The sequence below is a fragment of the Anguilla rostrata genome, chromosome 19, assembly GCF_018555375.3.
Source record: "Anguilla rostrata isolate EN2019 chromosome 19, ASM1855537v3, whole genome shotgun sequence".
NCBI classification, from domain to species: domain Eukaryota; kingdom Metazoa; phylum Chordata; class Actinopteri; order Anguilliformes; family Anguillidae; genus Anguilla; species Anguilla rostrata.
Window position 1 is genome coordinate 5743630 of NC_057951.1, and position 24243 is coordinate 5767872.

A 24243-nucleotide genomic window follows, 5' to 3' on the forward strand; every position below is an offset into this window, starting at 1 on the left:
TCTCTCTCTCTCTCTCCCATCTCTTTCTCTCTCTTTTGTTGCAGGAACAAACCTGAAGTAAAAAAGTGTCCCTGACATTTTTTTAAATTAAAAAAAAAATCTGTCTACTGTTTGCATAGATATTGCCAAATTCATTTGGACCAGTTCGGCAGCAATTTCGATTTTAGACGGCTATTATAACTGCCAGTAATTTAAAATGACTCAGATTTGGACCGGTTTTGCTACAAGTAATGGTTAAGGCGCATGGAATTGAAAACAACAGCCAAACAGCCCAAATGAAAACTGTGTACCCCCCCACACCCTTCTTCAACAAATCTATTTGAAAAGACTCATTTCATGCTTTTCTAATGATAATGGCTGTGGAAGAAGTTTTATGATGGCCTCTGTTTTGGAGAAACGCTGAATTTATTTCCCTGGTTTGAAATTCTGCCGACGCTCCTGGAATTTTAAAATCCAAGCTGTTTCTCGAAACAGCAATCTCCCCTCTCCGGGATTTGGACTCCTCTATCCCGTTAAAGAGTATAATAGTCCGGCAGTGCTGACAGATTTTGAGCTGGAAGCCTGCGTGGGGAATTTACTGCATAGCTCGCTCATAGTGACATTTAAGTGGGAAAACCTTCCATTAGTCCCACTTAAGAAAGAAAATAATTAATCCATTAAGACCACCTTTTACAACCGTACTTTATACAAGCCATGTTAAAGTGTACCGTTCTATAACCCCCTTGTTGAAAAACCCGATAGTGCCTTTGTGTTATTACATGCAAGCTAATAAGATGTATGTGGATGACACGCCTACACAACTGAGGACCTGCGAAGAGACATACAGTCATATAAATCCCTCCCTTTCCACTCCAGGCCATGTTAGGGAGTTTTTAAAGTGCAGAGCTTTGGTGATGAGGTCACACAAAAGAAGATACAAGGGAAAAAAGAAAAAGAAAATATGTGCTGGATTAAAGTGGACCACATTGTCCACCTCTGACAGCTATCACGTATTTGGGTTATTTGTGCAAACTGACTCCGTTGGCTCTAATGTATTTATATATGAGGGGTATATATGGTTTTTGTTCTGGTAACCTTAGTAACCCCTGAAATTGAACGAGCTGCTAATCGTTCTTAATTAGACGCTTTTAGAGCATGCTCGGGAGCACGTGAACATTTCACAGCGTAAACTGAACCTCCGTTTGCACAACAGCGCAGGTGCGGTCACTGAGAGGTCGACCGCGTGTGGAATTTTACATACCCATGACACACTGTAACTTGCTGCAGTGTATTACCACAGCACAAACCTCGCAAAGGCAACATTCCAAACCCGACAACACGCTCACAGTCACCTACATCCCCCGCCAAGTGTTGAACAACCTATCAAAGCACTGATCGGACTTCCTGTCGAGAAAATGATTCCTTTTGACAGAGATTGCACTTTTTTAAAAACTGATTACACTACAGACTGACAGTTGAAATCGGTGGTGTGCCAATTCGTGAAAGTGTATGGACACCTGGTCACTGGAACTATTTCAAACTTTTGTGGTGTTGAAATGAGCTCGATTTAAAAAAAATAAATGAATGAATATTAAAAAATCAAGTTTTTTTTCCAACAAACATGGTCTTTCATCCAAGTATGAAATTTCAAGCTGAAAATGTTGTGTACGGGGGGGTCTGGCTGGAACCAGAAACACTGTGTTCATGAAACCTTTTATTCTAGCCGTGCATCACAGGGCACTGTGGTGAGCTGTTGAACCAAAAGCTTCATGTAAAGATAGCAGGGACCAGACTGTAACACCAGCGTCTTCAGCGTGCGCCACCTCAGGAGCACGAGAGAGAGAGAAATGGGGAAAAGGCGAAACTGTTGAAAAGCCAAGGTTAAAAACAAGTGAGTTTCAAAATTCAACATGTCCAGTGTTCGCATCTCTGGTGTCTCTTTGCAACGTGTTCCTTAGTTCACAGTATTCCCCATCCCCACTGGATAATCTAAGTGCTCTACTGGGCGTGTGTTCTGATAGACAATCAGTGATGTGTTTTGTTGTTTGACCATTTAGTGATTTCAGAACAAGTGAATCTTATAAGCAGTTTAAGCCAGGGCAGTGAAACGAGGACAGCGTTAATATTTTTACTTCGTTACGGTCAGAATTCGCTTCTGTGTTAATGAGTTGGATTGTAGCCTGCTCTTGGTAAGGAGAGCACGGTAGACTGCGGGAGAAACACGGAATACCAAGGATTTGGCTCCCTCTGCTGGACAGAGAGAGCCTCTGCAGCACAGCGGTCAGCTGCCAAATAGCGCACCTGGAATGAATATCTTCATTACGGCGGAGCAGAAGGGGAACATGCTTGGCGCAGAGAACCTGTTGCATGCAGTGTGGCAGATGTTTCGCTCGTGGGAAACGCTGACTTAGCGCTGTCGATATTCCTGCGCATCAGCCCTTTTCCTGGTCTTCACTCCGAAAACTCGAGACTGCGATCCAAAAGCCTTCTGTCTGCCCCGTTCCAAGTAAGTCTCGTTCTTTCTGCATTGTTTCCTCAGTCACGGCATGTTGCATAGTAGCCCAGGTTCCAGTGACAAACAACAGACAGCCGGACATAGAAGAGTCATTTGCGCAACTGCATTGCAACTGGGTACAGCTAGCCAGATCTGTGAAGTAAGAATGACCTGTTCCAGTTGTAATGCAGTTCTGTGTCGAGGTGGTTTAAACTCTGAATAAGCACATTGCAATTGACCCACAACTTTTGTAATCATTATAATAATATGATGCTACTGGATTAGTTGTGTATGCACTTTCCATCTCATGAACTCAAGCCCCCAATCAGTGTGCATCATCCACTTTGTGCCATTTTTACTGTCTCTACCTACATTTGTCAATAAAGCACCAGCACATACATTGGATTTTCCCCGGTCATTATGTTTACAATACTATCATACAAACCACATACCAACAATGGCAAGCTATAAATTTGCTGTATCATAAAAAGAAATGGTCACGCACCACCTTGTGGTGGCTTGGGGGCTTCTGTTGCTATGGAAAAGGGACAAGCATTTTTTTTTTCACTTTGTCCGACCTGTTTTGTTGCCCTTGCTGATACAAAGTAGGCTAATAAAACATATCGGTGATTAAACTGGCTGCCAGTTAAACGTCCTCAGAGTAATGACAACCCGCAGCGGAAACATAAAATGCCGAGGGTCAAAAATACGGAGCCGCCCACGTCATGCTAATGGATGTTCGCGTGCTTCCTCGCATAGTAAAATGTGCAGCGGACCCGCGATTACTGCAATTTCAGCTCCTACAGTGACACCTAGAGGATAAAGACTGAAATTCAACATAATTATTTCCCTGGTAAAATGAAGAGGGAACACACCCTCCCAAGTTCAGTTGTTCTCGCACACAGCAAATGTCTTGTTCAATTAAGGCCGTTGAACCCAGTCAATTAGCTTAGCATCCATGAAAGATGATATGACCGATTTGGCAAATTATGTAACTAAGGGCAGATGTTGGCATGGAATCCCGAAACGGACTCCGCCCTCCTTGTCAGGAGCTTCCGGCCACCGGTGTAAACGTTCAGCTCTAAGTCAGAGGTTTCCGAAATCTGTCCTGGGCCGCCTGTGTGTGCTGAGTTATAGTTACAGCCCATCTCTGCATCAGCGGCTGAAAATGCGTTCCGTGAAATGTCCCTTAAAACTGTTAAAATGGGTGCACAGCAAGGGCCGATCCATTTCAGGATTTTGCTCCAACCTCTGCCCTTGATTATTTAATTTAGCTCAGTCACGTCTCGATCTGACACAAGCTACGAGTTTTAGCACAAGCTGCGGCCGCAGACCGCGAGTGTACCCTAAAGATTCTACTGTGCTCAAGTAGCCTACTAGGAGTTAGCTGCAGTAATTTATGGAGCTGTCAAAAAAAAAACTAAAACTCAAGGTGCTCGGTTGGAGCTGTGCGTCCATGTTAAAACCATGCAGGTTTTGGACCATGGCCACGCACGTTGACTCCGCATTAGTATCAGTGACCGGCACTGTCTGTGCTCTCGAAAAATATTACCCCAACTGTTTCCACCCGTCAGTACCTCTCATAAAAGGCATCATTTGCCAAATGACACTTTGGAGCAGGGACACTCGATCTTCCTCTCGAGGGCAAAATGGGGGCACTAGGCCGATTTTAACCCGGATCCAAAATGGAGGGTCCACGTATATAAAAGGTGCTGTAATTCCTACACTTACTGCCTGACGTGGATGTAAATACCTGCGAATTAAACTCGACAGTCCGCACTTTATCCTCATATCCGTTCGCTGTTTCGTTCCCGCTCCATGGCGCTGGAGTGTCTGTGTATAGTACTTGGCTGTTGTGAAATGGGGTGACGCGTGAAATAAAAAGCGTAAACGTTTTACGGTTATGCAAAACCCGCAGTTTCCTTTTATTCCCCTGATCCTCCAGCGAGAGGGAACTGGGGGACTCCGAACAGAATCGCCGGCGCGCTTTCGCGCCACCCGGACCCCGAGCGAGCGGACGAGTCGTGCAGGTTTTTTAAAATTCGCTATCGCGTTTACGGAACACGTTGGCGAGCGAGGCGTGAGGCGTGGTCTAAGTGCGACGTGCGACAGTCTTCGTTTCTTAGCCTATGTACAGGAAATGAAACGACGTTCGGTGCGCCGCGATTCACGACAGTGCAATTTCAGGTGGTGCCGGAGGCGCTCCGCCTTCTCGGACGGGGTTCCGGGGCCTTTGGAAGGTGGGGGGGCGGGGCTTGGGCAGGAGGAGGCGGAGCCTTGATAGGATGTGCAGGGCCTTGAGAGAAGGAGGGGAGGGGGGCGGGGCCAGGGCGGTTCACCACAGGTGCGTCTCTCTGATCTCGGCGATCACCTGGCTGGCTTTCTGCAGGGCCTGTGGGGGGGTGGGGGGGGGAGACACACGGAGATGGTCAGTGACACTGTAACTGACACAGTGCCCCCCCGTCTCACACTCACGTGTACAGAATGAGCTGCGAGTGAGTGTATGTGGTTACCTTCGTGCTCTGAGTCCACTGTGAGTGTGTGTGTGTGTATGTGTGTGAGCCAGAATGCGTGGGTGTGAGTACGTGTACGTGCATGTTATGTGTGTATGAGTGTTCTGTGTGTGTGTGCGCTTGCGTGCATGCGTGTGTGTATGTGAGTGTGTTGTGTGCGTGTGTGCGCACTCAAATCTGTGTGTAGTCACCTGCAGTCTGTCTCCAGTGCAGGCCCCAACATAAAGCCGTTAGAAGCATAAACCGAGTGCTTCAGTTTCCTCTCTCCTTTTTTATTTGCCCAGAAGTCAAAGTGATGTGCACAATATAAGATAATAACAACAATAAATAACTGATTTGTTGGGAAATTGATATTCAATTAACCGTAAATTAGATCAGGGTCAAAGCCTTGAAATATTTTCCGATACTTCATTTGTATTTGACTGAGCTTGGGCGAGTATAGTGGTGTGTGTGTGTGCATGTGTGTGTTTGTGTGTGTGAGTGTGTATGTATTTGAGTGTTTTGTGCGTGTGTGTGTAAGCAGGTGTGTGTGTGTGTGTGTGTGTGAGTGTGTGAGTGTGCGTGTGCGTGTGTCTGTATTTGAGTGTTTTGTGTGTGTGAGTGTGTGTGTGCGTGTGCGTGTGAGTGTGCGTGTGTCTGTATTTGAGTGTTTTGTGTGTGTGTGTGCATGTGTATGTATTTGAGTGTGAGTGTGTGTGTGTGTGAGTGTGCGTGTGTCTGTATTTGAGTGTTTTGTGTGTGTGTGCATGTGTATGTATTTGAGTGTGAGTGTGTGTGTGTGTGTGTGTGTGCATGTGTATGTATTTGAGTGTGTGTGTGTGTGTGTGTGTGTCTGTATTTGAGTGTTTTGTGTGTGTGTTTGTGCGTGTGTGTGTAAGCAGGTGTATGTGTGCGCGTGTGTGTGTGTGTGTAAGCAGGTGTGAGTGTGTGTGAGTGTGAGTGAGTGTGTATGTGCGTGTGTATGTATTTGAGTGTGTGTGTGTGTGTGCGTGTGTATGTATTTGAGTGTGTGTGTGAGTGTGCGTGTGTGTGCGTGTGTGTGTGTGTGTGTGTGTGTGTGTGTGTGTATGTATTTGAGTGTTTTGTGTGTGAGTGTGTGTGTGCGTGTGTATGTATTTGAGTGTGTACATCTGCGTGTGTGTTTACCTTCAGCATGTCCGCCGCCTCGTTGCGTCTCTGGGCCATGTCCTCCGACTCGGTCAGCAGGTCGTCCAGCAGGCCTGCTTTGTACAGCTGCCCCACCAGCTCACTCTGCAGGCTGTCCTTCACGTGGTTCACCAGGAAGTGCATCACCGCCTTGGGCACGCTGCAGAGAGAGGGACAGCACTGAGGCACTGACACTGCAGGAACCAGACTGAAGCACTGACACACTGCAGGAACCAGACTGAGGCACTGACACTGCAGGAACCAGACTGAAGCACTGACACACTGCAGGAACCAGACTGAGGCACTGACACTGCAGGAACCAGACTGAAGCACTGACACACTGCAGGAACCGACTGAGCCATGACACTGCAAGAACCAGACTGAAGCACGACACACTGCAGGAACCAGACTGAGGCACTGACACTGCAAGAACCAGATTGAAGCACTGACACACTGCCGGAACCAGACTGCAGCACTGACACACTTAATAAACTAGACTGCAGCACTGACACGCTTAATAAACTAGACTGCAGCACTGACACGCTTAATAAACTAGACTGCAGCACTGACACACCACATTGAGTCATTACCTGTCCTGGATGTTTTTTCGGACGATGAGGAAGTAGGACTTAATGAGCCTCTCGATGACCTCACAGTCACGCTGCTCGCGAGAGGAGAGCTTCCGGGTGAATGGAATGGGCTGTAGAGGAGGATGGAGATTAGCCAATCACGGCCAGACACGGAGAGTCTTTGAAATGGCCTGAATCTTTAACAACCGCAGCGTGCCTGAACCACAGTTTTTGCATTTAATCCGAAGGATGGCACTGCCTACAGTACAGTATCCCCATCACTGTGCTGTGAAAAGGGTACAGGGTGGTATGGCTGCTTAGCTTCAGCAGTTTGACACGAGAAGGCTACAGGGTGGCTTAGCTGCATGCTAGCTAGCTAATTTTAGCCTACTACACACACAGACCACAAATTACAGTTTACAATGGAGTTATTAAGTAGACACTTTAAGCCAAAGCAAATGTCAACCATCCCACTTAACGTGCTAACGGCCGCGTAGCGTCGCAGCCGCAGCTGAGCGACAGGAAGTCCCCCCCCCCCGGGCCGCCGGCGGGACACACCCACCACGTCCAGCAGGTTGATGGCGTGCCCCCCCCACGGGCTGGAGGGGCGAGGGGGCGTGGCTTTGCCCCGCTCCTCGGGAAGCCCCTCCTCCCCCTTCCTCAGCATGCCCCTCCAGGTCCCCGCGCCGGCCTCCGGGTCCCCCTGCGGCCCCCCTCCGGCCCCGCCCTGCGGAGAGACGTGCGGCCAATGAGGGCTTGGCGCTCACCCCCCCCAAAAGCATTTCTGTTGCCTGAAGTTATTTGCTGGGTACAGATTTTGTGGGGGAAAAAAACTATTTTTTCCTGAATTTTTGCTGAATGTGTCATATTTTTAACAGTTTGAACAGTTGAATATTTTTACTCAGGAGAGATGAATATACAGATAGTTCGGTGGTGCATAACTCTTCATGACGCTGGTTGCTGACTCTAAGCATGGGACGTGACCCGTTTCTCTACTACAACTGAACCTTTCATCCTAAATGAACGCGCTTCGCTTGTTTCGCTTTGTAAATCCCTCCGGACGATTGCCTCTTCGTGATTTCCGAATGCCGAGCCAAAATGGCGTACGGGCGCGTGCGGCGACGCCTTTCGACACTTTCGTCTTCTTTGGAACGTAACCAAACAATTCCGAAGAGTGTTCGCCTGGAAGTGGGTCAAGGGTAAAAGGCAAAAAAAAAAAGTGGTTGGGGAAATGAAGGGACTGTCTCCATGCCAACGGCACGCGAGTCGCACCTTGGCGCCCTCCGCCTCCGCGGGAGCTGGGGCTTCGCTAGGGGGCGCCGACGGCCCACCGGGACCCTTTAGAGACTAGAGAGACGGAGAGAGGGAGGGAGGGAGGAAAACAATGCAGAGGACAGCAAGAGGTGATGTCAGAGACTGGAGGGGGCGGGGCATCTGATGGCCTGACGTATCGAAGAGGGAGGAGTCAAGGGTTCGCCGTAAGGGTCTAACGACGCCGCGGAAAAAGGGGGCTTAAGGGCGCGGAGGGCCTAGCGCGGCGGTACCTTGTCGCGCGGGACGGCCGCGGGCAGCTCCCTCATCCGGTTGCGCCTCTGCTCCTGCGGGAAAGAAGGGATTTTTTTTTTTAAAACGAAAAGAGGGCGAAGGTATGCCTGTCGCACGTAACGGGCGCTCGAAAGGACGGGACAGTCGAGCTCGGGACTTAAAAAAAAAAAATGAATAATTAATTCTGGACAGCCCTTTGGATTATTTCAGTTCAGCAACGGACATTTAAGGAGGCCCGTATCCGTTTCTGGTTTTCTGGCCTTAATTACCGAATTACCCCTAAGATTTGCACCATCTGACATTTTAGCTAAATTTGTCGCATGAAAGAGGGCTTAAGACTGTTCTTGTGTCTCTGTACAATGCAACGCTTTACTGTGATCTAATCTACGACTGCACCAGTGTTGGCGTACGCAGCTAACTGGCTCATTTAGCCAGGGTAATTGTTGGAAACAAAAAACTGCATACACACTCCGAGCCCTTCGTCACTAGGTATTTTGGCGGACCCACCTCCTCTAAGAAACAGGTTGGTTATTTTCTCACTGAATTCTTATTAAATGGTATTACACTCATTTAGCCGATTCTCTTCTCCAGAGCAACTTACAGTGAACGTCAAATAAATCTTGGATTGCGAAGACGTTTACGTCGTTGCATTTTATTTGGCTGTCAATATAGGGGCTTACAGTTCAGCCAACCTTGCTCAAGGGTTACGACAGCAGTGCCTCGCCTGGAAATGGAACCCGCAGCCTCTAGAGTTAGGAGGCCGGTGTCCTCGCGACCGCGCCCCGGGCGTCCTCACCTCTATGTTGCTGTTCATGAGGCCGCAGGCGTCGGCGAAGTCCGGGTGCTTGGTGTTGATGTAGGCCAGCTCTATGGCCACCAGGTTGTGCACCTGAAACAGACGCGGTGTCAGTCTGACGCGCTGACCCGCAGGAAAGAGAAGCTTCCGGAAACCAGACGTGGGAATCCCTGCCCCCCCTCCCCCCGTATAGAAGGGACAGCCAAGCGGCACCAAACCCCTCTCTGAGGGAGGGGAGGACAGGATGGATGGAGGGATGGGGGGGAGGAGAAAGGATGGCCGGAGATGGGCTCACCATCTCGTTGGTCACTGGCAGCCTCTTGCGTAGGAGGGAGGTCACCACCTCGGCGATGGCGTCGTGGAGCTTCGGAAACCGCAGCAGCTCCTGGGGCGGCAGGACACGGCGCAGTGAACCGGCAATCCTGTGTGCTGTCGACGCTGCAGCTTGTATAGTACGGTATAGCACAGTGTACCTGCGTGCTGTAGATATATTATGGTATAGCACAGTGTACCTGCGTGCTGTAGTTATAGAACGGTATAGTATAGTCTACCTGTGTGCTGTTGTTGCTGCAGGGTGTATAGTACGGTATAGTATAATGTATCTGAGTGCTGTATAGTATAGTGTACCTGTGGGCTGTAGCTATAATATGGTATAGCATAGTGTACCTCTGTGCTGTAGTTCTGGTATGGTATAGTATAGTGTACCTGTGGGCTGTAGTTATAATATGTTATAGCATAGTGTACCCCTGTGCTGTAGTTATAATATGGTATAGTATAGTGTACCTGCATGCTGTAGTTGCTGCAGTGTGTATAGTATATTGTACCTGAGTGCTGTAGTAATAATATGGTATAGTATAGTGTACCTGAGTGCTGTAGTAATAATATGGTATAGTATAGTGTACCTGAGTGCTGTAGTAATAATATGGTATAGTATACCTGAGTGCTGTAGTTGCTACAGTGCTGTATGGTATAGTATAGTATACCTGAGTGCTGTAGTTGCTGCAGTGCTGTATAGTATAGTATACCTGAGTGCTGTAGTAATAATCTGGTATAGTATAGTATACCTGAGTGTTGTAGTTGCTGCAGTGCTGTATAGTATAGTATACCTGAATGCTGTAGTTGCTGCAGTGCTGTATAGTATAGTATACCTGAGTGCTGTAGTTGCTGCAGTGCTGTATAGTATAGTGTACCTGTGTTCTGTAGTTGCTGCAGTATGTATGGTACAGTATAGTGTACCTGCGTGCTGTAGTTGCTGCAGTGCTGTATAGTATAGTGTACCTGTGTTCTGTAGTTGCTGCAGTATGTATGGTACAGTATAGTGTACCTGCGTGCTGTAGTTGCTGCAGTGCTGTATAGTATAGTATACCTGAGTGCTGTAGTTGCTGCAGTGCTGTATAGTATAGTATACCTGAGTGCTGTAGTTGCTGCAGTGCTGTATAGTATAGTATACCTGAGTGCTGTAGTTGCTGCAGTGCTGTATAGTATAGTATACCTGAGTGCTGTAGTTGCTGCAGTGCTGTATAGTATAGTGTACCTGTGTTCTGTAGTTGCTGCAGTATGTATGGTACAGTATAGTGTACCTGCGTGCTGTAGTTGCTGCAGTGCTGTATAGTATAGTGTACCTGTGTTCTGTAGTTGCTGCAGTATGTATGGTATAGTATAGTGTACCTGAGTGCTGTAGTTGCTGCAGTGCTGTATGGTATAGTATACCTGAGTGCTGTAGTTGCTGCAGTGCTGTATGGTATAGTATACCTGAGTGCTGTAGTTGCTGCAGTATGTATGGTATAGTATAGTATACCTGAGTGCTGTAGTTGCTGCAGTGCTGTATGGTATAGTATAGTGTACCTGAGTGCTGTAGTTGCAGCAGTATGTATGGTATAGTATAGTGCACCTGCGTGTTGTAGTTGCTGCAGTATGTATGGTATAGTACAGTGTACCTGCGTGCTGTAGTTGCTGCAGTATGTATGGTATAGTATAGTGTACCTGAGTGCTGTAGTTGCTGCAGTGCTGTATAATCCTCTGCATCTCCTCGTGCACCAGCTCCACACAGCGCAGACTGGGCTCCTCCAGCCGCTTCACCTGCCTCTTCACCAGCAGCTCAAAGGACACCTCGGGCACGAAGAGGGCCGGGCGGGGGCCCTGCGGGGGGACGGACACGCCTTTACCCAGCAGCCCCTCCAACACTCGCCACGGACATGAGAGAACACCAGCGCCTCCCAGCTCACCGTGGCATTCCGAATCGCCGTCAGAACGTCTATGGTGGTGAGGCCGCCCAGCGGGTCCACCGATTCCAGCGTCCGCCCGAACGTCTCGTGGAATATGTAGCAGATCCTGGCCCCGCCGCACCTGTGACATCACAAAGACGAGACAGGAGTTCCGCTAACTGGTGACAACATCAGCTCTGAAATCCCGGAAGCTAAGTCGATATCGTCCAACGTCACATTAAGGCGTGTGCCCTAAAGGACAAATTCACCCAAAAACTACAAAAATATTTCCTCCATCTGCAGACAATAATACAAACAATCTATTTATATGATGACACTTTTATGTTGAAAGCTGCTGTGTGCAGCCATTTCCTAATTTCCCTTGCCTCAAAATCCCACGGCTCACTGCAGAGTCTTTGTCTGCGATGTCTATGAGATGTCGGTGAAATGCTAGATGGGAACTGTATTGCGATGCAAAATCGGCACTGCTGAGGCGCCGTTCTAGTGCTTGCACCGGCCCCGCAGTCTGGTATCGAATCGGAACCGTGTCTGTCCCCTCCATTTGCCATTTTGGCAGTCCCTTGAGAAAGGTTCCACCGAGACATCGCGTTTTTAAGGCCGCCATTTTTGTTTAGCTCCAATTTTTTTTTTGTGCGTGTGTGCGTGAGGGCAGGGGGGGGGCGGGACTCACAGCTCAGCGGTCTCGATGTACTTGGCGGTGCCCTCGATGGTGTGGCAGTACTCGGCGGCGAACTTGGTGACGAGCTGCAGCAGGGCGGCGCTCTTGTCCCCCACGGGCTGGCCGTAGCCGGCGAGCAGCGACTGGTACTGCGCCGCCAGCACGTTGAGCCGCGTCTTCAGCTCCGGCAGGCAGTCGCGGATGTGGTGCATCAGCAGCCTGCGTGGGGTACGGAGGGGCGGGTGGGGTAAGGAGGGGAGCGTGGGGTAAGGAGGGGCGGGCATGGCGGGGCGGGGCGGGGCGGGGCGGGCATGGGGTGGGGGGGGCGAGCGATTCCGGTCCAGGAGGGCCGGTGGGTACGCTGGTTTTCATTTTTCCGCCAATTGCCCCCGGCTAAATGCGCCAACTGGCAGTATGGGCTACGCCAGGGCTGGTTCACGCGTAGTTTAGATCACGGTGAAACTTTTCATGTAGGGACACAAATAGCAGTCTTTGGCTTTGGCCGTTCGTGCGCTCAATCAAGAAATGTGACTACAATGTCAGGTGACATAAATGTTAGGGCTAACTGAGTAGGCATGAGAAGCGGCCCTCGTTTGCCCACCTCTGGTTTTTAGAGCCACTTAGCGGCCATGCAGAGCTTTCCCAGAGGTGGAAATTCCAGGTTCAGAAAGTAAACATCCTCCATTTTGTTCCAGTCACCGGGATTTGCTAATTGGCACAATTCATCAGCCAGGAGGTGGAACTAATCAGTGAAATCAGCCGGCTGAGTTCATGGGTGGAAGAAACACACGGCAGGACTGTTACTTTCTGACCCCCCCTGGACTTTCCATTTCTGAGCTTTCCTGGGGGGAACTTGTTTCAGGGTTCCCCTCACGGACTACGCCCCCAACTCCAGGGCTCCTCCAAGTCCTTTCAGTGCCCCCGTTCCCCCAAAATCTGAATCGGAATCAGTTACACGGGATGCGGTTTACATACGATGTGAAGTGGATAAATTTTTCCCCCAAATCTGAGGACCTTTCCCAAGGATTTTCGAGGAACCCCAACCTTGAGAACCTTGTTAGAAGGCCTCTCAGTTATTTTGAGATAAAGCACGTCTCCTGTTAAAGGTTTTCCGTGGTTGATAACCTGAACCATTTCAGCTGAAACACAAAGACACACCTTGCTTTGATTGCAAACGGTATTTTTGCTGAGCTCAATGCGGTTAGTGCGTTTCTCTGAGCTAGCGTGTTAGCGGTCACGGGTTGCTTCTGGCTTGCAAATTTCTCTTGTGGCTATTTTTTCCCCCGGTTTTTGCTTTATTCCTTTGATGGACGTTGATTCCCCGAGACCAGGACTAAAGGGGATTAGCGCTTGGCGCCGTTTCAAAGCTAACCGGGTGAGCCGCACGGCTAGCACAAACGGAATATTAATTTCAAGGTCGCGCGATCAAGGTCGACGTAGGACAAAAGCAGCAGAGAGCGCTGGCTCAGGAGCCTAAGCGTTCACGGCACCAGATGCGGGGGAAACCTTACCTGTTCAGCGTCCGGGCGAGATATTTGGTTCCGTTTCTGTTGGCGAGAGAGGGGTACTTCTTCTGCAAGAAGGCGTATTCATCCCGAATTGCGTCGGCCACACACTTCTTATTATTTATGTCCAACTGGCTCCTGCGGGCCAAGAAAGGACAGTGAGAGACATTTACATTCACTTACCAGACCCTCTTATCCAGAGCAACGTAGAACCTGTACAGCACTTATGAATAGGAGTAACGCTATCTGTAAATGGTCCTTCATAGGAGCTTAATAACTTCTTCATAAACTCGACATAGACATTTCTAAATTCAACGGTCAGTAAGTGCAGGGAGTCATACGGCGTGTGTTACTTTGTAGTGTCACTTGATGCATCGTCAGTGGTGACATAACAGTCCTTATTTTCGTTCCTTATTGTAGCATTAAAGAATGTTTAATGTAGTGCTTATGAAGGTGGTATTTACTGCCTATGAAGGAGTTGCGTCGCTCTTAAGAAGGACCATTCATAGTGTTGACGAATGAGGACAGCAGAACACCACTGTCAGTGTAGGCACAAGATTTGGCGAGAACACAATGGAAATAAAGTGATGTAAAAATCAATGCTGTGATCAATATGCCGTCCTGCATTCGAGCCAAACTGAAAGGGAAACATTTATCCAAGTCTGCAGTAGAAGTATACCAGGAATTACATTACAAAGAGCACCAAAAACCCTAGCTAACGTCCAGCTAAAGCACGTTCATGTGTAATGAAGCACACGCACAGGGTGGGACCACGTTCTCTTTGAATGTGTGCAGCGCAGACCTGGGTCAAATACAAATTTGCTTTGGATTCAAATGCTTTTCTGTGCTCTATTGGTCTTTCTTGGTGTAATTGAGCCTGCCAATATGAACAGGTGGTGGGGTTTGCACTTTTTTGAGAGTATTTCATTGGCTCCAATACACCAAGACAAGATCAGTAAAGGGCAGAGGAGTATTTGAATCCGAAAGAAATCCGTATTTGCCCCAGGTCTGGTACAGTGAGGACAGTCCTCGCTAGCGCTGTTTTTCACACGGCGGCTAAAATGAGCTTGCTGGCGTGTCGGAGAACCGGGCCGCTGGGCCGCTGGGAGCGGAGGAGCGGAGGAGCGGAGGAGCGCTACCTGTTGACCACGCCCACGAGGCCCAGCTTGACGGGGACGACCCGGCCCGTCAGCACGTCCATGGCGTCCGTCCCGGCGTCCATCAGGTCCAGCTTGGTGACGACGGCCAGGGTCCGGCGTCCTGCGGCACATGACCCGGTGTGAGCGGTCTGTTCTCATTGGCTACTCTAACATTTACCATCCCATAGCGACTCGCACGCCTTGCCATTTTTTTTACATACCGATTTATACAGCCGGATATTTACTGAGGCAAGTCAGGTTAAGCACCTGGCGCAAAGTTGGGATTTGAGATTTGGGATTTGAACCTGCAAACCTCTGAGTTACAAACCCACGCCCCTTAACCACTGTACTACATTATGGCCTGATCTCACGATCTCACTAGATTCTCAATGTCTGTCGGGCTACGGTAAGAGTGAGGGTGGAGCAGGGGTCGGGGGTCGAGATGGGGGTCAGGGGTGAGATAGGGGGTCAGGGGGTGGGGTCGGCAGGCGGCGCTGACCGTCGGGGTCCACTTCCCGGGCCAGCTTGAGCGCCTCGGAGGTGGCCATGTCGGTGTTGGCGGCCGTGACGGCCAGGATGATGCAGTTGGGGTTGCTGATGTGTTTCAGGATGAGCTCTCTGATCTGGACCTCGATGTCTTTGGGCTGGTCTCCCACCGGAACCTTGGGAAAGGGGGAGGGGGAGGGACACGCCGAACCACAGGAGAACACAGTCACACCACTGACAAAGTTATTGGTTTTTTGAAAATTAATTCACGCCCTTGGACCAATCAGAATCGAGTGGTCAGCCAAGTCACTGTGTGAACTACCGTGTTAAATATACTGTTTCAATATACTCCTTGATGTAATGGCTTCTGTAGAGCCCAATGTTCATTGACAAACCCGGGAACATGCATAAAGTAACTCATCGTTACACTGTGTTTAAATGACAGAGATGGTGCGTTTTTGCAGGCCGAGCAGGACCAGGGATGGGCGCACCTTCGTGATTCCGGGGAGGTCCACCAGCGTGAGGTTCACCACATGAGGGGAGAAGACTTTCAGGTGAATGGGCTCGTCGCTGATACCCTACGGGAATTGAAAACGCCGAGTCACTGAACGCGATTGGCGCTCACTGAACGCAGGCGCTGGACGCGCGACGCGCCAGTCGACGCTCACTTGAAACCCTTGCCGCGGCTTGTTTGATTACTGTTTACTGACTTAGAGCACGGTTTTCAGCCGCAGGTAACCTTTACAATAAAAGATCCACGTTAAAATTGATATATTTTGATTTGATTCCAGGGAGTTTTCAGGAGTGTTCATATCAGTACCTGCACCTGAGTTTCTACTGTAAATTACTTAGTTTATTTAGCACTTAACCCAAAGCGCTTTGCGTAATTGAATTTGCATTTCAAAAAGAGGCAAACAAAATATAGGAGATCCGAGATAATTAGAGGTAGAAAAAAATCATAAAGGCTGTGCATAAAGAGAGTAAGGTAAACTGTAAATTCACATACAAATTAGAGATTCTTTTCAAGTGGGGAAATTATGTGTCTGCACATCACTGGTGAGGAGCTTGATCTCCAGCAAAAAAGATCCTTTAAATGCTCCCCCGGCAGGCATGCTCAATACTGACCCAAGGAAAAAGAGTTCCCAGTTGTAAAAGGGAAAGTTCCTGTTCCTCATTTGAAACTGAAGGAAAGACCAGAAGGCCACGACGTGGTGACGTTTTTCTCCGGGCTCTCTCACCTTGTTATTGCCGGATATTCTTTCCGTTTCACTTTCGATCTCTCGCCTGATTTCGCCGAAGTCGGTGAATATCTGAAAATGCACGCGTTCGTGCGGACGCAGTAGAACGCGCACGTTGACAGACAGATTCAATTAACGGAGTCACAAACGTACTTCAGCATCAATCATATTTTGTGAAGACAATGGATATCGGTTTCAGTAGGGGGGCCAAGGCATTCCAAATTTCTAGGGTGACAGCTTAAATTTAAATGTACCACTATGTGTTTATTCCTTGCGCCATAACACAGCACTGCGTGCTACAAAAATACCCGAAAGCAAACCCTACCTTGTTTTTGGTGTGCAGAAATCTTCCCCACTCTTCGCTCTCCACTCCTGCGTGTTGAACAAAAAAAGGCGTTAAGACTGACAGCTGAGGACCGCACACTTCGCAACAGTGCTTCTCGCTGTTCACTGGGGACCCGGACCCACTGCCTATGCTGGTTTTCGTTCCAGCCAATCTCTTGATCAATTGAGGTTACAGAAACCACGTTTAAGTTCCGATATAATTTTGTCCTAATTTGCTCCGTCATTGAACTCCTGATTATTCATAAGGTCGGTGATGAGGTTATCGCAGTTATAGCTATTAAGACCCCGCTGATTTCTGTCTGTCGGTTAATAAAAGGTCAGTTTAAAATCATTTTAAAAAAGAAACCTCTTTTTAAAGAAATCATTTGCCCATCCATCAGATGATGGGGATCTGACCGAATAAAAGTCCTAGGCGTGTGGATGTGAAATATCTATTCTACATAGTGTGCATTGCTGTTTCTAACATAATGTAACATTATTTGTAAATTAACTTTCAATTGACACCGAGTGTCTAAAGAAGACTAGTCCATTCCCTTTACAATTCAGAGAGATACAATTATGATGGGAATGAAAACCAGCATTTGCAGTATACATGGTGAAACCCCTGTGCTGGAAGATAGCCATGCGCCTGGTATACTACATGAGTTGGCCTGCAGTGTGGCTGGTCAGGTTGGTGAAGTGACACGGCAGCTGGCTATGCTGGCCAGCCTCACTCACTGTGCAGTCTCCTGGGGCCAAGGGAGGTTATGGGTATTTGGCCTTGCTCATTCTGCTGGATGCGAATTCTAGCCAAAAAAGAGCATGTGAAAGAACTGCAGTGCATTGTGGGAGGCACAGAGGGGCATGCGTTCTGCTGGTGACGTCTGCACTAAACAAAGCGGCACTTCACTTTAATGCGTCTTGCAGCGATCGGTTGCGCAGCAAACAAAAAAAAGACAGGTGTGGACACGATCGGGATTTAGCGGCAATTTGAGGAGCGTTTTTGAATGCGTTTGATTGGCAGTGCCAGTCCTCGGGTCCGTGTGGAAAGGTGGCAAAATGTATTTGACCGGTAAGGGGGGTCCGTGCCCGCACCCTCCAGTCAGTAGGCCTAATCCTTCAGGCACGTGGGCCATGACACAGTCCTGGTGCACTGTCCATCCAAAACCGTTTAATAGATTATTTTTTGTAATGTTTTTTTTTTTCTTCAAAAACCAGTGTTCTAGAACTCAGTTGCTTTCAATTATCAGTAGTGATTGTGACAACAGCACGTTCAGTTTAGAACATTAGCTGAACGTTTCAGTTAAGAACATTCTAGTGATCTTGCACCTTCAAGTGGTTAAAAGCGGACTCCGCTCAACGCGATTACGTGGATCTGTTTAAGAAGATTGGCCGCTAAACTCAGCGCGTAATTTGCACAAAATAAAATGAGCCGTGGTGCGGAAGCGATTACTGCAAACCGAAAGTAGGGAGAAAGAAAAAAGAAATAAAGCAGACAGGTAGACAGGAAAAGGAGACCTTTGTCAAAGCGCCCGTTTTTCCATGAGTTGAGGTCTGCGGTTGGAGAGGAAACGACAGGGGAAAGCATTAGCGCCGGTACCGCTGCGCACAGAAATCCATTAGTTTGTGTTGCGGCAGCCAAGGGCCACACTTGTGTTTTGGGTCCACTTTCCATATCGCGTTAAATGACCTGGCAACGGAGTGGGGTGACTCGCGCACACATTTGCGGTAATAGGCAAATACTGAGCTACATTTTGCAAGCATTTGCTTGGGCAAATGAGGGAATTGACCATTGACAGAAGCGCGTTTCCTTTGTGAAACAATTAGCTGCTAATTTTGGTTTCAAAGGCACGCAGGCATTTCCATGAGAAAACGACATTTTTGTAGTAATGGGAGACAAGCTCTACTGCTTTATTTCTTCTAAAAATCTTTCCTGCTGCCTTCTGACTCCCTGACCGGCTATGACAAGCCGCTGTGCCAAACTGAAATATCGCCTGGAAAAAATAGTAATACATTTTTTTAAAATAAGCATGGACTGACAACTCAGCAGAATTATGCCGAGTCAAGTTGATGACAGTGTCTAAATTAATACACATACTGTATCGACACACACACACACACACACACACACCACAGGACAGTACTTTAAGCAAACACAGAGGTAGGAAAGGTCACAGTCGCACAGGGAGAGCGGGGCACAGCGACTGCTGATGCAGCCCCGCGGAGCTTTCGCGGTTGGCGTTACCGTTCTCTTCGCCTGTCTTCCTGCGGTCCTCCGGGTCTACGTGCACCAGCTGCAGGATTAGCGGCCGGCGCGTGACGATGCCCGTTCCCCGTGGCAACAGGTCTCGCCCCACCAGGCTCTCCAATACGGAGCTCTTCCCGCTGCTCTGAGGACAGACATCACCAAGCGTCACTTCCAAAACCGCACACAGAACGTCTGACCAGCATTACACATCTAATTATACTATGGCCTAAATTCAACTAACACCTGTTTTTAAGTTTGACTTAAAGGAAAACGCAATAGTTACACTTTCTCCTCACAAACTCAATTTTGTGGTGAGTTGGTTTGGTTATCGCTGAACTCACCAAACGGTGTCAATCAAATGGACTGCATTTATATATAAATATATTCAATCCTTGCTTTTAATTGTTAATCAATGGCAAGAACAAATATCTGTTGATTCACAGCCTGTGTAGGCCTACAATACACCAGGACAGTGCAGTCTGACTTGCGCATCTTACACTGATAGCCTTTAAAGACGTGCTTATTTGCGCATCCAACACCGATAGCCCGTTGGATGCGAGTGATTACATCCCACATACTAAATGACACTGTAGCAACAGTAGCTGGCTGCAATATGTGAGAGAGGAAAAAAATCTCACGAGTCTAATTCACACACGGTCATGGAAAAATATCAAGAGGGCTGTGCCATAGATTAGTTCCGCGTTATTGAGGCACACAAGTCACACGTTACTAAAACGACGCATTTTCAAACACACCTTTATGTCTCGTTATGGACAGAAGTAGTTAGCCTGCTTAATTGACACAATGTTTTGAAACCATTATGTCAAAAGGGCTTGTCATACCCTTTACTACATCTTTCTGCGATATCAGAATATGACAGTACACCACTGACAGTCCCTATAGGGTCAAACAACTGGAAATTAACCGGGGTGAAAAAGGAACTTGTCCAGAGATCTAGTTTGACTGTAGGCTAGCTACTGTATCAAGCTAATGATGGGCTCGATGATCTTATCTTAGGTCCGTTGTGCTAGCTTCCTTGTTCGTTTTCCGCACAATTCACGTCATTTGCTTGTTCTAAGTAGCCTGAACATCTGTCACATTCCTGTGGTTACAGTAGCTACTTCTCAGCGTCGTAACAACATAGCTTTTTGGTAGCTATCCGCAAACATTATATCAGTAAATATACAAAACAGCTGCAGTAAAACGTCTCAAGCGCATCACACAAAATAGAGCTAGCTAACTTTGTCGCACATTGTCCTGTTGTGACAACTTAAAGCATGTAACCTATTTGATTCCAATATACACGGCACTTCGCAGCAGATGGCTTCCAACCCGTTATGGGTAGATTGACAGCTTAATAGTTGCAAGGTGCCCTTATACCTGCGTTCCCACAACTGCAATTTGCGGAAGCTGGATGATATCGGCTCCCACTGTGTTAAAGACGTCCTGAAGCTTGTTTATAACGGGGATGAGAGCCTCCATGTTTCAGCAAATCTGCCACCTGCCGAAATGAATGGAGAAAACTGCTAACTACCCCGCGAAGCACGGGCACAAAGTCATGTAATGCCCCTTAACATTGGCACCGACAAACCTGCCCGGCCCGATGGAAAACTATGCTCCGCAATATTTTGCCGCGCTGCATTCTGGGTCGTGTAGTCATTTTAAGGCCGAAATCGCTCGCTGGTTTTCCTCGGGGCGTGAAAAAAAGACTACAGTTCCTATGAGAGCGTGAAAACGAATACTTGTACGCCACAGGACGCCAGTATGCGGGGGGCTGCTGTAGTTTATTTTTAAGTACAGTAGGCTATATGGGGGACATGACAGTAACCGATTGATTCTGTATAACGGCGTGTCTAGCTACTGTAGCTTTGTTAAATTTGTGGGAGAAGTTGGACAGAAACAGAAAGAATTCATTGGAAAGCTGTTTGCTGTTTTATAAAATTATATAGAAACATTTTAAACTGTGATAAACACATTCCTGATATTAAAAATGCAAATACTAACACAAGTAAATGCATACAAAAGTCAGTAATCAAGTGTGTTCTCTCAAAGCACAGTCCATGACTGCTGTAGATAGCACTCAATACATGTTGAATTGCGCAGCAAGGCAAAGTTATTCACTTGTTTACCACTTTCATATCTTACTGTACAACTTTGCCTTTAAATTAGCTGTTCTGCAATTACATTGTGGTAGGCTGTATTATTTTCTTTTGATACATTAATGTACGCTTTTAGTACCTTACCTCCTGCAGTTTGATGACTTCCTTTCCTTGGTTTCCTTTACGAGGTGAAGCTTGATGCGGGAAAGGCTTTTCGAGGAGCCGAGGCAGGGTTAGCATCAGCACCTGTGGTCCAACCACTTTTTAGGAAATTGTGTGACTCAGCGGACCAAATAAAACTGTAGGCCCACATGGTTTAGATTCACAGTGATGGCAGAAGCTCCAGTACAGGTACACACGGATTTGTACAATGAAATGCAAATGCACACATGCGCACACACACTATCTCTCTCTCTCTCACACACACACACACACACACACACAGACGTATAGAAACTGCTGAGGTAGAAGATGAACAAAAGAAGAAAGGCTTCTGAATGCCTATGTAATGTATGCTAGCAACGCGAGAAAAAGTTGTCCCTGTAGTTGGACAACCATGGGGAAAAAAACAAATCGACTGTATGTCAACAAACCACAAATCAACTGTACATAAAGTTGAATGTGTAACCACGGCAATCTGTAGTAAATATACTAAAAATGGCAATAATAAAACTTACTGTTGTTCAAATTATTTTGCATAGTGAGCAGAGCAAAAAATAAATAAATACGTTTACTGAATTTGTGAATTTTCGTTTCCTCTAGGTGGCAGTGTTTTACTGAGGAGAACAGGATGGGTTGTCTGACGATGCCTGACCAGTTTCTTCCGTAAATTGCAGGTAAGCTGTTGTTTACAGTGTGCATTCATGAGTGATGCTGTGCACACAAAAGATGCGGGCTTCTTGGTGAAGAAGAGTCATTTGTTATAATAACAGGAAACCAGGCAACTAATTTGGAGGCTTGATAGAGAGTTTTCAGCTGTGTAAAGAGGAAGTGAATGCTGTTATTGAATGCGACAGTGGGACGGAAATAACTTTATGAATGAGAGCGGCTGTCCTCAGCCTCGTATGACAACCACATCTTCCAGGGCTTGCCACACAATAAGAATAAGAGCTCTTTGCTCGCAGTTATAGCATGCTGGTTTTGGAATTTGAAACGAGCAATTCCGAGGTTATAGGTTTGATTTCCAGACGGAGCATAGGCTCTGCGTCTCGGGGCCGCTGTCTGTGAACACTTGAGCAGTGGTTTGATGGTCCTAGGCCCTATTGTCTGGGAGCTATTGAACTTTGAAAGCGTTTGCCGTCTGCATTTTGTTCCAAATGTCAGCTTAAAGTCACAGATGGAAATATTAGTGTAAAATTGCGCGGGGTGGTAACGCCCGAAGCATAGGCTCTGCATCTCGGGGCTGCTGTCTGTGAACACTTGAGCAGTAGTTTGATGGTCCTAGGCCCTATTGTCTTTTTTTTCCAAATATCAGCTTAAATTCATAATTGGAAATATTTGTGTAAAACTGCACGAGGTAATAATTTCCAAAGCATAGGCTCTGCATCCTGTGGCCATAGTTTGTGAACAATTTAGAAGACATTTCCGATTTAAGACGTGTCAACCCATGCCTGGTCAGGTGAACGTCTGCTTAAGGTTTAGTCTCTAAATTTGGAATCTGACACTCAAATTCTGGAGGGCCACAGCATCTTCTGGTTTTCCATGAGTTCCTGCGCTTAAGTGCACAATTTTGATTGAATTTTTGATTGTCAGTGCTCACATACCTTGTTTCCAAGGCTTGAATGGAACTGTGTTTTACCAGTCGGACTGTAGTTTGAGATCCATTCTCTAAAATACTGCCTGAGTCAGATCTAGAGATCACTTAAGATCACATTGTGTCTCATCAGTTTAAATGGAGAACGATTTTATTTCAACTCCAGGCACAAAAATTAACCAGAGGACATTGTTAATACAATGGCCACACAATGCGGACACTTCAATATCGATAGCACAAACTTGAGTCCTGTAATAAATATGCTAAAAAATGTAGGCCTATCACCTGGCAGCAAAATGTTTGTTAAGTTGTGTGTGCGTGTGTGCTTGTGCATGTGTGCGTGTGTGTGCGTGTGTGCAATGTAGTTTATATGGGGTTGCTTGCATCCTGCCCAGGACAGTTACTGTTGTTGGATCAACACTGGCGGTTTCTTTTTTCAACAAGGTCTCAAACACACTTTAATCGGAATGGATCTGTTTGCCTCAAGCAACATCTAGCTCTCCTTTCGTTTCGTGGTCAGCAAAGCCTGTCATTCTACGGGCAGGTTTTCTCACACGCGCCCCAGAGAACGCAGTGCTTCAGTTTCCTCGCGTCGCAGACAAGGCGCGGAGACGGAATCGAACATGACAACGAGCGGGAGGTGTAAGGAACCCGTACCGATCGACCCGCGCCAGATAAAGATACGTCGGCATGCGACAGACGTCCCAGTGGCACAACTCACAGCGAAAGAGACGAGGGGAAACACAAACCGGCTGAGCATCATCGCTCGAACACGGACGTGCTCCAAACACCGGAGAGACCAATGGAGGGGAGCAGAAATCATCGCCGAATATCACGGTGTGGCGCCACCTGCAGGAGATAGAAAATACTGCAAAGGAGATGTAAGATTGCAACAGCTTCGACAACTTTGCAGTCATTTGCGCCCTCTAGTGTTTTAAATGGACTGCATTTATATAGCGCTTTTATCCAAAGCGCTTTACAATTGATGCCTCTCATTCGCCAGAGCAGTTAGGGGTTAGGTGTCTTTAGCTTACGCCAAGGTATCGATGTAAGAAACAAGCAGACAGGCTGCATGCTGACAGGCTGCATACAAACAGACAGCCACAGACGGAGTCACAGAGTGGTAGAGGGTGCTTTCTCAGGTCAACGACTCAAACTTCACATCAGCCTGACTCACCTTCACGCAGTACGGCACTGCTTTCGACTGGACATCCATACATTTCTGACAATCGTTGTACCTCAAGTATTAACTAAACAGTAAATTGTTCAGTTTTAATTGAACTCTGATCAAGTATATTTAACTCCAGCAGAGTAATAGATGTGATCCCCGTGAACACTGTAAACCAGTCTTTCCGCAGGGTCTATCCCCTCTTAAGTACCTACACAGGGCAGAATGATTTACTCTCTACTACCTACAAATACTGATGCGCCAGCCAGCTTGAGAGCTCAGCACTTCTGACGACATTGATTTCTTCGAGCGTTCATAATGCTTTAATAAGTTAGAGTAATAACCTGTCATAAGCACT

General features: G+C 47.5%; 1 protein-coding gene and 2 long non-coding RNA genes across 7 annotated transcripts in view; 1 reads left to right on the plus strand and 2 right to left on the minus strand.

The window, feature by feature from the left end:
• LOC135245461 (uncharacterized) overlaps window positions 1–24243 on the minus strand; it is a 277471-nt gene that overhangs the window by 194224 nt on the left and 59004 nt on the right. The gene's annotated exons all lie outside the window — the stretch shown is intronic.
• Window positions 1750–23649, plus strand: LOC135245843 (uncharacterized). 2 transcript variants are annotated; one of them, XR_010327418.1, is made up of 4 exons: window positions 1750–2485; window positions 15520–15609; window positions 21727–21800; window positions 23262–23649. It is a non-coding gene; the product is annotated as an uncharacterized LOC135245843 (long non-coding RNA). The 2 variants fall into 2 exon arrangements; XR_010327417.1 differs by having other exon boundaries at window positions 1751–2485; window positions 23162–23649.
• LOC135245841 (dynamin-1-like protein) lies at window positions 2807–20507 on the minus strand. Of its 3 annotated transcripts, XM_064319178.1 has the most exons (19): window positions 20246–20507; window positions 18863–19007; window positions 16619–16665; window positions 16294–16365; window positions 15547–15633; window positions 15069–15231; window positions 14570–14690; window positions 13437–13568; window positions 11938–12144; window positions 11268–11388; window positions 11026–11181; window positions 9338–9427; window positions 9043–9135; window positions 8246–8299; window positions 7974–8048; window positions 7264–7428; window positions 6723–6832; window positions 6133–6292; window positions 2807–4865 (listed from the first exon to the last, which is right to left on the minus strand). In XM_064319178.1, the coding sequence occupies exons 1-19, from the start codon at window positions 20345–20347 to the stop codon at window positions 4809–4811; spliced, it is 2157 nt and encodes a 718-aa protein (XP_064175248.1). In that variant the 5' UTR covers window positions 20348–20507; the 3' UTR covers window positions 2807–4808. The 3 variants fall into 3 exon arrangements, with proteins under 3 accessions (XP_064175248.1, XP_064175246.1, XP_064175247.1); XM_064319176.1 differs by lacking the exon at window positions 7974–8048 and having other exon boundaries at window positions 20246–20506; XM_064319177.1 differs by lacking the exons at window positions 7264–7428; window positions 7974–8048 and having other exon boundaries at window positions 20246–20506.

Excerpts from the sequence above, each read along its gene's own strand:
- LOC135245841 (XM_064319178.1), bottom strand. The coding sequence starts at position 20,347 with ATGGAGGCTCTCATCCCCGTTATAAACAAGCTTCAGGACGTCTTTAAC. Across the intron at positions 15,232-15,546 it reads ACCTCCCCGGAATCACGAAG|GTTCCGGTGGGAGACCAGCC; the intron begins GTGCGCCCATCC and ends CCCTTTCCCAAG. Across the intron at positions 8,049-8,245 it reads CGGCCGTCCCGCGCGACAAG|TCTCTAAAGGGTCCCGGTGG; the intron begins GTACCGCCGCGC and ends CCGTCTCTCTAG.